The sequence below is a fragment of the Hyperolius riggenbachi genome, chromosome 2, assembly GCF_040937935.1.
Source record: "Hyperolius riggenbachi isolate aHypRig1 chromosome 2, aHypRig1.pri, whole genome shotgun sequence".
Taxonomy (NCBI): domain Eukaryota; kingdom Metazoa; phylum Chordata; class Amphibia; order Anura; family Hyperoliidae; genus Hyperolius; species Hyperolius riggenbachi.
The window spans coordinates 69,566,693-69,580,086 of NC_090647.1; the positions used below are offsets into that span (position 1 = coordinate 69,566,693).

The following is a 13,394-nucleotide window of genomic DNA, read 5'->3' on the forward strand; positions in this document are numbered from 1 at the left end:
CCAGCTTTGATAGCTTGGACCAGGAGAGGAGGACATATGAGTTTGCAGGGGGAAAGAGCAGGAGGACCCAGGAGATCATGAGGGACAGAACAGGACACAGGGGGACAGAGGAGGATGCAGGGAGACAGAGAAGGACACAGAGGGCACTACAGTTACAAGGGGTACAGGGGCACACAAAAGGGACATAATAATGTAGGGGAGAAGATCCACAAGATGCCCCTGCACCATGGATGCACCTAGGTTTAGTATTCCCCCCCCCCCCCATTTTTGTCCTCTAAACCTAGGTGCCTCTTATGGTCACTCAGGAGTGTCTTATGGTCCAAAAAAGAGAGTAGCTTATTGTCAAATAAAATAAGCTCTGCCACTGATGACCTATGCAAGTCATGGAGACAACTGTGGCTGAAGTTAGGATTTAAAATGGGTAACTCTACTGCAAGAACAGTTGCTTTTCAAGGTCGCTGACAACAAATTAGCAGACATCACATTCTATGTCTGTGCCTACATTTTTTTAATTCTTTTCAAACGTAGAGTGACATTGAAATTGAGCCCTTGGCATAAATTAGGTAGCTGCAAGTAGACCACCACTGCAGCAGAGCAGCTATCAGCCAACATAACTGGCATTTGTAGGCCATCAGATGACCATGAATGTCTTCCGAGCGTCATAGAACTTTAGTATTAATGACTTTGCGTCGCCCGTCCCTTTTCCCGCTCGCTGCGCATTTTATTTTTGAACAAGTTAATCACTATTGACTCCCGAGCAGCTCAATTATAGCCTTTAGGAGTTTAGATACAAAATTCATTTTCTAACTAAGCGGCATCTCATGGCTCCCGCTATTGACGGAATTTATAATGAGATGTTTAAAGCCGTATAGATTGCTGACGTGCTCGGAGCGCAGATGGGCTTCTTTCTTTCTCCATAGATTATTGAGATCATAGCCAGAGCTAACAACCCGAGTGAGGAACGAAATTATGAAAAATGCACTGATCCCCGAAACAACATGCATTTTTAAAGAAGGCTTTTAAGGAGACAACAAGAGAGTTTGTAATGAATTACTTTATGTTAGAACTGTGGTGAAGAAGGATGTAAATACACTCTTCTAATGCTCTAAAGTATGACATAGTGTACACTACACATTTTTGTTGTTTAGACGCTATTCAGTCGTGTCCAACTCTTTGTGACTCCTGTGGACCACTGCACATCAGGGCCCCTCTATCCTCTACCGCCTCTTAAAGAGACTCTGTAAGAAAAATGTCATCCTTTTTTCTACCATCCTACAATTCTAAACCTATTCTAATGTGCTCTGGCTTACTGCAGCACTTTCTACTATCACCGTCTCTGTAATAAATCAATGTATCTTTCCCCTGTCGGACTTGTCGCCCTGTGTCTGGAAGGCTGCCAACTCTTCAGTGCTGATCTGTTATGCACACCCCTCTCCAGGCCCCTCTATGCACACTCCAGTGTGTGTGTTATTTACATAAGCCAGCAGCGTCTCTGCTCTCTTATCAGTGAAAGACAGCTGGATAAAAATCCTCCTCTGTTAGGCTGTGAAAGGAGCTGGCTGACACATGCTGAGGAATTACAGACAGGGCAGAGCTGTCTGCAGGAAGTAATGATCAGCCTCACAGCCTGTCACTATTCAGTGCACGAGAGCTGCAGGGGACAGAAGGTAAACACACAAATGATCTCTTGAGATTCAAAAGGAAGGCTGTATACAGCCTGCTTGTGTATGGATGTATTTTCTATGTGTAGACATACTGTACATCAACCTACTTCCTGTTTTGGGGGCCATTTTGTTTGTTTATAAACAAACTTTTAAAAACTGTTTTTGACTACATTTAATGCGGCGGGGAGCGGCGAAATTGTGACAGAGGGTAATAGGAGATGTCCCCTAACGCACTGGTATGTTTACTTTTGTGCGATTTTAACAATACAGATTCTCTTTAAAGCTTGGCCAAGCCCATGTTTGTTGCTTCCATAATACAGCAAAGTCCCCGTTATTCGGCACCCACGGTGATTGACTGATGCTGGATCAGTGTGCTTTCTGGTTGCTTGCCACTAAATGTTAAAATTAGGCCTATTTAATCCCTGACTCTGTACAGTATACATATTATGAACTCTGTATTAAATATTAAAATCCAGTAATTGAAAGTATATTAACCTTGTGAGGGCCATGGAATCCAGTCTTTCAGCACAGAACAGCCTACAAAAAGCCTAAGAAGTTGGCCTTCAACACTGCCGAAGATTTGTTCTAGTTGGTTGAGAATTCTGGTTAGTTGAGCTCTGGATAACTGGGACTTTGCTGTAATATCTAGCTAGCCATCTTATTTTCAGCTGTCCCCTCCTCCTTGCCTTTGATCTTTCCCAGCAGCAGGAGTTCTGTATCTGGAGTTCGCCCAAGACTGAACTCCAGATCTTTCATTGACTCATTGGGGAGGTTGTACACTTGATAGATTATTGGGAGAGATAGATCTGACCAGAAACCTCTATAGAGTTTAGACTTGTGTGTGTTTGAGGCTTAAAGGACCACGCCAGCAGAAAAAGTAGGCAGTTAAAATTGGACTAGTTCATCTCCTCACGGGGGATTCTCAGGGTTTTCTTTGTTTTCAGAAGCATTTCCTGAACTGCAGCTTAACTGCCAAAACAGATAGATACCAGCCAGCCTTCCTATAACTGCAAGTAAGATAACAGCCCCCCTGGCAGTTATACATTTGTCCACTGTGATCAATGGAATTCTCCGTCCTCCATTTTAAAAATGGCCATTACCCCATAACAGCTTCCTGGTCAGCACACTGCTAAACTGTTATATCACCCACTTGAGCCATAGGGAAACATGGACATTAACTTGCACAGTCAGTTGTAACTGACAGCTGCTGATATATAACTGACAGTAACTGGTATATTTCAGTTCTGACAAAATATTGTCAGAACTGTAAGGGATCACTGTAAGAAGAAAATGGTGAGCTTCTGAGAGGAACTGACGGTGAGATTAGTATTAGTATGGGCAGGACGGTGGCATAGTGGTTAGCGCTCTTGCCTTGTACTTCGAATCCCAACCAGGTCAACATCTGCAAGGAGTTTGTATGTTCTCCCTGTGTCTGTGTGGGTTTCCTCCGGGCATTCTGGTTTCCTCCCACATTCCAAAAACATACAGATAAGTTAATTGGCTTCCCCCTATATTTGCCCTAGACTATGATGCATGCACTACACAATACATGCATAGACATATGACTATGGTAGGGATTAGATTGTGAGCCCCTCTGAGGGACAGTCAGTGACAAGACAATATACTCTGTACAGCGCTGCGTAATATGTTGGCGCTATATAAATACTTAAATAAATAAATAAAAATAAATTGAATATTCATTTTCTGCTACATCATGTGTTTATTTGAAATAATTTTACTCGCTTCAGGTTCCCTTTAAGGTTAGGCTTTGGTGGGGGTGTCTTGTGGTTAGGGTTAGGAATCGGTTAAGGAGTCAATTAGGTTTATGCAGTGTGGGAGTGGTCGGTTAGGGTTAGGCACTGGTAAAGGGAGGGCTCGTGCAAGAATAGGGTTTAGTTTAGCAATAGTAAAAATGTCAGAATTACCATTGTAAGTACCCGATAGTAGAATATTGGTAATTTTACTGAAATTCTACCAGCAGCTACTGTATCTCTGGCACCCAAATATTCCCTGGCGTCCATTTTACATGTACCCAGGAAAGTACCTAATATTTTAAAACAAAGGAGACATTTTGCACTTTCCCTAAAATGTTTAAGGTTTTCTATGGATTGCAAACTTTGCCTGTAACATACTGTATATAACCGGAAACCATACTCGTCACATTCACCTTTTTTCTCATTCTTCCTCTGCTGCTCTTCTCTGTCAATCTCTTCATTGGCAACCAATTAACCACAGGATCCAGTTCAAACTCTTAACCTTGACCTACAAAGCTCTTCACAGTCTCTTGCCACTCTACATCTCCTCACTAGTTTCCAGATGCCAACCCAACCGCAATCTCAGATCTGCACATGACCTTCTTTTGTCGTCATCTAGAATCATCTCCACGCAATCACGTATGCAAGTCTTCTCACATGCTTCACTCCTCCTCTGGAATCCCCTGCCTCAACACATCCGTCACTCTCCAACCTTTGATATCTTTAAAGGCTCCCTCCTGGCTCCCGCCATTCCCTCTTTTACCTCTGGCCAAGCTGTACTTCTTACTAGATAACCTAAGACACAAATTGCCTGTATGTATACTGCATACTCCCCCCCACCCCCGTTCCTTTAGATTGTAATCTCACAAGGGCAGGGCTCTATCTCCCTTGTGTGTCTTGGAATTTGCTATACATTTTAATCATCCTGTTACTTTTGTCACTGTAATTTTCAATTCTGTATTTTGGACCATTTCTTTATTTTGTATATTGATGTATACCATGGTCTGTATTATGTACCCCATGTCTGTTTCTTACTTTGTACTGCGCCACGTAATATGTTGGTGCTTTATAAATCAATAATAATAATGATAACTGTGTGTGTAACAAATCTGGGGATAAAACTGGACCCAGAAGTGACCAGCACACATCATATGATGGGCGTGTGCTCCGGAGAGCTGCAGCAGTGCATGGGCTGGAGGCTAAACCTCGGCTCCCAGAAGGATTAGGACTTAGCGAAGCATTACCTTTGCTTCAGAGGAGTTCATAAAATACATGTTTTATCATCTGGGGCAGAATCAGTTCACAGATCTGTGTCCCGGTTGGAACCGATGCCATGAAGCACCCTGTGTGAAATGTTCTAATTCCTTCTTCCAGATGGCGTGTAAAACTCTGGATTTCCAAATGCTTTGGAGAAGCGGGTAAAACAGATTGCAGGCAAGCTGCTGATCTTTGCTAGTTACGCCCTGAGATGTGCACCACGCATGCCAAGGCTTAACAGCTGCTAATCTGGGCAATTCTGCAACCCGGGCAAACAGCGCCCAGTGACGGGCACAGATGTAATAATACCAGCATCACCGGCTGCTGATTGCCAGGGAGTCAAAAAGAAGCAAAACCACAAAATGAAGCACAGGTTTTAGTTAATACTCATTTGAGATAACATTATTGTAAAAGAATTAGACATAAAAACCTTCTGACAAAAAGCTGCAATTGTTGCAAAATAAAACTAGTGGTAGGTCAATGAGAAGCCTTCTTGGGAAGGGTAGAATTCTATTGGTCAATTTCAATCCAATGGTTAGCTACCAGGGTGCCCATCGGTGTTGAAGCGCTTGTGTCCAGCGGCAGAGGACCAGGCGGCAGTGATGATGGCGATGCAGGTGACAAGAAGGAACTATAGAAGAAGGCAGAAGGGGACAAAATAGACGAACAAAAGAAGATAGAAGGGGACAGGACAAATGGTGACAATACAAATGGACATATGAAGGCTGAAGGGGACAAGACAGAATGGGACAATACAGAAAGGCAGATGAAGGCAGAAGGTGTGAAGAGAAAAGGACAGAAGGAAAGCAGAAGGGGATTAAACAGAAAGTGACAAGACAGAAGGGCAGATGAAGGCAGAAGGGGACAAGACAGAAGGGCAGATGAAGGCAGAAGGGGACAAGACAGACAAGACAGAAGTACAGATGAAGGCAGAAGGGAGCATGGCAGATGGTGACGAGACAGAAGGGCAGATGAAGGCAGAAGGGGACAAGACAGACAAGACAGAAGTACAGATGAAGGCAGAAGGGAGCATGGCAGATGGTGACAAGACAGAAGGGCAGATGAAGGCAGAAGGGGACAAGACAGAAGGTGACAAGACAGAAGGGCAGATGAAGGCAGAAGGTGACAAGACAGAAGGGCAGATGAAGGCAGAAGGGGACAAGACAGAAGGGCAGATGAAGGCAGAAGGGGACAAGACAGAAGGTGACAAGACAGAAAGGCAGATGAAGGCAGAAGGTGACGAGACAGAAGGGCAGATGAAGGCAGAAGGGGACAAGACAGACAAGACAGAAGTACAGATGAAGGCAGAGGGGAGCATGGCAGAAGGTGACAAGATAGAAGGGCAGATGAAGGCAGAAGGGGACAAGACAGAAGGTGACAAGACAGAAGGGCAGATGAAGGCAGAAGGTGACAAGACCGAAGGGCAGATGAAGGCAGAAGGGGACAAGACAGAAGGTGACAAGACAGAAGGGCAGATGAAGGCAGAAGGTGACAAGACAGAAGGGCAGATGAAGGCGGAAGGGGACAAGACAGAAGGGCAGATGAAGGCAGAAGGTGACGAGACAGAAGGGCAGATGAAGGCAGAAGGGGACAAGACAGACAAGACAGAAGTACAGATGAAGGCAGCGGGGAGCATGGCAGAAGGTGACAAGACAGAAGGGCAGATGAAGGCAGAAGGGGACAAGACAGAAGGTGACAAGACAGAAGGGCAGATGAAGGCAGAAGGTGACAAGACCGAAGGGCAGATGAAGGCAGAAGGGGACAAGACAGAAGGTGACAAGACAGAAGGGCAGATGAAGGCAGAAGGGAACATGGAAGAAGGTGACAAGACAGAAGTTATGAGATAATGGGCTCAATTCTGGTAGCGTTTAGTAAATAATTACCTCATGGAATTGGGTTTACCTCATGAGGGAAATAGTGTTGGGCGAACAGTGTTCGCCACTGTTCGGGTTCTGCAGAACATCACCCTGTTCGGGTGATGTTCGAGTTCGGCCGAACACCTGGTGGTGTTCGGCCAAACTGTTCGGGGTTCGCCCGAACTGCGGAATGACTAGCCGAACAGGGCCGAACAGGGCCCCTGTTCGGCCGAACAGGGCCCTGTTCGGCCGAATACTGCCCCCCTATGGGGTCGCAGGCATAAGGGGGGAGCATGCCCCGATCGCGGGGGGGGGGGGGGGGTCAGAAATTTCCCCCACCCCCTCCGCTAGCGCTCCCCCCTCTGCCCGCTTCCCCATACAAAAGTTTCAGGAAGTAAAACAGTACCGGTGGTACTAGTGGGTGGCTGGCAGTGGGCGGCACTGTGAAGTGAGTGACTGAGGAGGAGGAGTCCGGAGAGTGACGCGTTGAGGGAGGCCGGGCAGCGGGCGGATCAGCAGTAGTACCGTACTACTGCTGAACCGCCCGCTGCCCGGCCTCCCTCAACGCGTCACTCTCCGGACTCCTCCTCCTCAGTCACTCACTTCACAGTGCCGCCCACTGCCAGCCACCCACTAGTACCACCGGTACTGTTTTACTTCCTGAAACTTTTGTATGGGGAAGCGGGCAGAGGGAGGAGCGCTAGCGGAGGGGGGAATTTCCGACCCCCCCCCCCGCGATCGGGGCATGCTCCCCCCTTATGCCTGTGACCCCATAGGGCCCCCAAAAGCGGGATGTTCGGGGAGTTCGGGGTTCGGCCCGAACATGCCGAACATCGCGGCCATGTTCGGCGAACTTTCCCGAACCCAAACATCCAGGTGTTCGCCCAACACTAGAGGGAAATCAACTTTTGAATTCTGGTAGTTTAAGTAAAGTTTTAGCTCATGTAATTTCATGAGGTAATTCATGTGGTAATTTTCTACTAAAAATGTGTGGTATTTAGTAGTGAAATACCTCACACTTTAATTCTGAAGTGAAATAAGGTGCGTGTCTGCATGTATTTTACCTCACATAATTAGACCTACCTCTACCACATGATAAATGTAGTGCTGTGACAGAATTGTGATATGGAGCCTTTTCAGCTTGTTCTGTGTTCAGGGCCCCCATATATTGCTGAAATAAGTAAAAGTGATCTGACCAACGAATCCCCCCCCCCCAGCTTCCATTTTGTTTAAAAAAAGAAAAAGTGCTCCAAACCCTGTACAATCCTTCATCTGCCACGCCACCCAACCCCCCCTCAACATTGCCATTCCCCAACCTCTGGTTGGAAAAAAAAGTAAAACTGCTCCAACCCACAGCCTCTATTTTTTAAAAAAATTAAGTAAAGTTGTGGCGAACACTGATTCCCCCCCTCCTCCTCTGGTTAAAAGTGCTCCGAGCCCCCCCCCCCCCCCCCCCCCCGCAGCCTCTAAAAGTGCTCCTACCCCCTCCCCCCAGCCTCTAAAGGTAAATGAGCTGGATATTTTTTACGTTTCATAGGTTGCTACATAATCAAATACACCTTCCCTCCTCATCAAAAAACAAAAGAACAAAAAAAAAAAAACATCTTCCAAAGACTATCTTAACTTATGGAAGACAATTAAAGACTATTACTTATTTGCTGCAGGCTTACCACTGAAATACCTCATGTTTTACCTCACTCTATGCATTTACCTCATGTTTTACATCATGTTTTACCTCATGTTTTACCTCATGTTCGGAAATGGAGAAAAATCTTTCAGAATTGATAAAAGAAGAGGAAAATACCTCATGAGGTATTTTACTTACACATTTTTTTTTACCTCACATAGCTACCAGAATTGAGCCCAATGAATTGTATGTGTAGTACAGCTAAGAAATAGAACATTAGTAGCAAAGAAAAAAAGTCTCATATTGTTTTCCAATACAGGAAGAGTTCAAAAACTTCAGTTGTTATCTATGCAAAAGAGCTTCTCTGAGCCATTCAACCCACTGGGTCAAATACTGTCCTGTTTTCTGAAGCACTTAAACAGCCAAGAAACAGTGAGAGACAGCTTGAGATAAGGTTTTATTGCAGGAAAGTTCAAAGGGTCATCATTTCTGCTTTGTTTTATAGCTTAAAAGACAGAGTGTGGTTTTAAAACTGCAACTGTGACAGAATGATGCAATGTTATAAAAAGCCATATAACTGAAAATAAAAATATGAGACTCTTTTCTTTGCTACTAATGTTCTATTCATTGTCCAAACTACACATAAAATTCATTATAAGTTTTTTTTTTTTTTGCTTCATGTTTGCTTTAAGAAATTGCCCATTGCCTGCAATGTGAAAAGGAATGAATAAGGCTGTGAGCAGCGCGGGGGCTCCTGAATACAGAGGTTTGGGCTGGTGAATACATTCTCTCTGCTATTGCAGCATCCAATTATCTTAATTGTGCATTTTGGCTGTAAATGGCTGCACTTTGAGAGAGTTATCACCAAAGAGCTGGATTCTCCCCGTCGGAGAGACGCCTTCTGCATTCTAGGCGGAATTCTTTTCATACCAGCACTTTAGTTACACTCAGTGCTGTTTATCCAGCCTGGCAGTCAAGTCCTGGGGCCAAGAAATAAAGGATATTCCACTTGTCGTTCCGTGTTTAAGAAAAAGGTATTTCTTTCTCATACGAAAACACAAACAAGGTTTAATAGTCTTCAGTTTAATGGGCATTTCCGACAATTTAGACTGGTTCCAGGGCAGTGGTGCTAAAGCTATGCCTGTTCTGGATGAAGAATGCCGCTGGGGAGACGGGTGAGTATGTCGCTATCTCGGGGCACATGCTTCCGGTGCTCTGTAGGAATGAATGGAGCACATGAGCCATGGACCTGATGTGATGTAGATTAAATGTGAACTGGCTTATGTGGTCATCAGATTTATGCTTGCTCAGCGTTCTAAAGGAGCACATGCAAACTATTAGGCCTGGGGACCACTGGAGGGCTTTAAGTTGCACTTTGGGATCACCAATAATCCCAAAAAGCACTATGCTGATGAAAGTCAATGGCGATGAACCTACAGGAGCGATTGCAAGAAGGGACAGATTTCTGGGAAGGCCACAAAGGCCATGGCCTCAGGCGTAAAAAGCAGAAGAGCGCAAGACTTGAAGAGATAAGAGGTCACATGTCAAAGTAAATCATCTCTCCTGCTTTGCTCTGTTCTGCCTGAATCCCAGAGATTCCTGCATCTCTCTCACTTCCTGGTGTGTGTGTGATGTGTCAGCATCTGTGGTCACCTGATGTGTATGATGAGAGGGGACATACAAGCTGCTGTGAGAAGCTCCAGGGGTTCACAGTAGCAGGACTCTTGAGTTCTAAAGTATGCATGCCCAGAACGCTATTGGCTGCTGTGCCTCCTGGCAGGAGTGCAAAATGACATGGAGTGGACACAGCATGCACTGTTTTTTTTTGCTGAATGAGTGGCTGAGCACAGCAAAACGGAGGGGAGCCAGGGAGTTGGACAGAATGGGGGGTGCTTGGTGACAGCGGGCCTTGGACACTGAAAAGTACAAATCCAGCTCTGATTGCAATTTGGCCAAAGAGCAATCGCTTGTGGGTGAGGTTTATGTTTAAATAAAGTGGTTCGTAGCTCCGCCACCTAGCACAAGAGGTCATCAGCACTTCTTTATCTGGAGACTTGGCACTTCTCTATTTGTATTTAGATTGTACTTAGCATACGTGCACAGCCACACTGCGCAGGTGCACGGACGGCCACGCCTCCACAGTAACACGAAGCCACTTGTGCACAAAGAAAAAGGTGGTGCATGAGCAACCTGCACAGTGCGGGCATCAACAAACAAAACAAAAATATGCTTAAAGGGAACGTGAAATGAGTACAATTATTTAAAATAAACACATGATGTAGCTGCAAATTAATTTTACATACTAATCTCACCGTCTGTTCCTCTCAGAAGCTCACCATTTTCTTCTTAGTGATCCCTTCCAGTTCTGACAATATTTTGTCAGAACTGAAATATACTAGTTGCTGTCAGTTATATATCAGCTGCTGTCACTGTCAGTTACAACTGATGTGCCAGGTAATGTCCATGTTTCCTTATGGCTCAAGTGAGTGATATTACAGTTTAACAGTGTGCTTACCAGGAAGTGGTTATGGGGTAATGGCCAATTGGCCATTTTTAAAATGGAGGACAGAGAATTCCACTGATCATAGTGGGCAAACAGAATGCAGGAGAGGAGAAAGAGATGGATGAGAAGACTACACGGGAGGTAAGTATGACCTGCGTATTGTTATTTTGACTTTTTATTTTCAGTTCAGGTTCTCTTTAAGGCTATACAGTCCAATTAAAGTATTAAATATAGCAACAAGGAGCAAGCTAAAAACATAAGAATGCAACATTGGATATTTTAAAACTGAGTTACCTTATATATATCCAGGAATCCGCACTGGTGATCAAACCTTGTGTACAGTTCATTCAGCATGCTAATGACTTGCATTGGAGTGCATTGTGCACAGACGGCCGTGAACCCCACAATGTCAGAAAATAGCATGGTGACATCATCAAACTTCCTGGCCTGGACTGACTTCCCTTCCCAGAGTTGCTGAGCCACATCTCCTGGGAATATGGAGCACAGAAGGTCCACTGTCTTCTTCTTCTCTTCCTCCAGGGCCTGATGGGTTTTCTCTAATGTGTCTTTTAGTTTGTCCATTCTCTTCTTAAGACCATCTTGAGCCTTGGCCTGCTCGCCAACTAGGATAACATCGCGGGTGGCATCGTGGATGGGTATGTCTGAGAGATGCAGACCTCGCCCCATCAGCTCGTCCAGCTTGTCTACACGTGGAGAACCCAGAAATAAAATAGAATTGGACTCGGGAACGTGGATCATTTGTCCTTTCACTTCCATCACCTGTGGACAGATACAGAAGTCCATTAATAAATAGTGTAAACAAAATTTGTCAAGGTTAAAAGAAAGATTACTACCGGTATTTGAATAAGGCTGAATTTATACAGCAAACATGAGATTGAAGCTGCTCAGTATGACCATTTAGTACAGAGTTATGATGGAACAATTGTTGAAACAATAGGAATAAAATACACTGAAAACAGTTTAAAAAGGAAGTAGCAGTGGACTTATCTCCAAATGAAGGACACTTACAGTCTAATTTAAGAACAAAACAACTTTATTTGAATTAAACGCCACTTGCAACGCATTTTGCAAGATCAACCTGCTTCATCAGGCATAAATATGGGAGTTTCTGAGAAGAGGTCTCTGTGAGCTAAATGCCTCCATCCCTTACAGAGACCCGTTCTCAGACAATTGCATATTTTTGCTGATGAAGCGGGTTTATCCTGAGAAATGTGTCACAACACTGGTGGAGGCGCCCTTGATGATATGATGCTACTAGATGTTGTGTATATGAGAAGTGTATATTGCCCCCCCCCCCCTTTAATATTCACACCCCTTCCCTAGCTTCCCCTTGGTACTCTTCACACCTTTGGGGCCCATCTCACAAGGGTAATAAAATAAATATGACCATCAGGATCTTCACACCCATAACAATCCTCAAAAACATCTGATCTGAAGGAAGGACTCCTTTATCAGAGTGATGTAGTTGTTGGGGCAACCTAATAACTCTGAGCCCTCCTGCGGTTGCAGGGACTGCTTCCTGGTAGCTATGCCCCTGGACCCCAATGACTTATCAGCCACTCCTCCCTCAGTCAGAGTCCATTCTGAGCCCCCAGAAGATGCATTTATGAGATCTTGCTAATAAAATCGTTGGTATTTTTTCAAAGAAAAAGCAACCGTTTTGGTGTCCGTAAATTGGCATTCACGTTATATTAGCTGCTCAGATGAAAACAATGGTTAGCGCGGAGCTCCTGGAATTGTTATGTATGAGAATGCGAATAAACAAAAAGTCAAAAGCCCGTAAAAAAAAAAAAGGATTGAAGGGGAAAAAAAATGCTAATCTTTTTCTGCCAAACTTTAAAGATGAAAAGGAATGCTTTTTTTCTATCAGTAATATAAAAGGAATAAATTAGATAAACATAATGGAAGGCTATAAAAAGCTGAAGGCTAAGATAATAATAACAGCAAAAATCGAAATGCGACAGTGAGGCAAGATAACGGCAATACTGTAGATGGATAGAGCAAGCGTGAGTGTCAAGGAGAGAGGAAAGATTTGTTTTTATTGTGTGTATGAAATCTAATCATTGCGCAGGGCGAAGGGAAAATGTAACTTGCATGTGCAGAGATAACGGAAGCTGCGGTGCAGTTAATATGCAGGCAGGGTTATACTGACAGGGCTGGTGATACGCAAACAGGAAACCTGGGCACCACTGATTGGTGGAAGTTTGGACACTGCCATAGGTACACATTGAAATACCAACAATGTGGGGATATTTGGATGCCTACTGTGCCCGGTAAATATTGGGCGCCAGGGCAGCAGCCGCATTTTGCATTGCGGACACCCCTCCAGGGTGAAGCAAAAGCATGATCTTCCTCAGCACAAAGTCGGTTATTACTGTCTCTATCAGCAATAACGCCAGGGTGGCACACCATTAGCCTGCAATCTTGGTTGATGTTGGTCTGGGAGCTGGTTCATAATCAAACCACTGTGATGGGGTTCTGAGTATCTCTGAAGCTTGCAGAAAAAAAAGGGCGCCAGGAAAAAAAGGGCCATCCTGGATAAGGAAATGGAGGCGGCGGATAAGGAAATCTCAATAACAATAAACATGCTCTTTAGTGCCTAAACCTAACCAACTCCCCAGACCCTCCCACACCCAAATGGTGCTTAACTCTAACTGTAACCATCCCTCCAGTGGTGCCTAACTCTAACCCCCCCCCCCCCCCCGTTAGTGC

The 13,394-nt window shown here is 44.7% G+C and overlaps 1 protein-coding gene across 1 annotated transcript in view; it reads right to left on the bottom strand.

Moving 5' to 3' along the window:
- GUCY1A2 (guanylate cyclase 1 soluble subunit alpha 2) overlaps positions 1-13,394 on the bottom strand; it is a 326,026-nt gene that overhangs the window by 59,545 nt on the left and 253,087 nt on the right. The window contains exon 5 of the mRNA XM_068266885.1: positions 10,956-11,441. Within this exon, the coding sequence (XP_068122986.1) occupies positions 10,956-11,441 (486 nt within the window). The remainder of the gene's footprint in view (positions 1-10,955; positions 11,442-13,394) is intronic.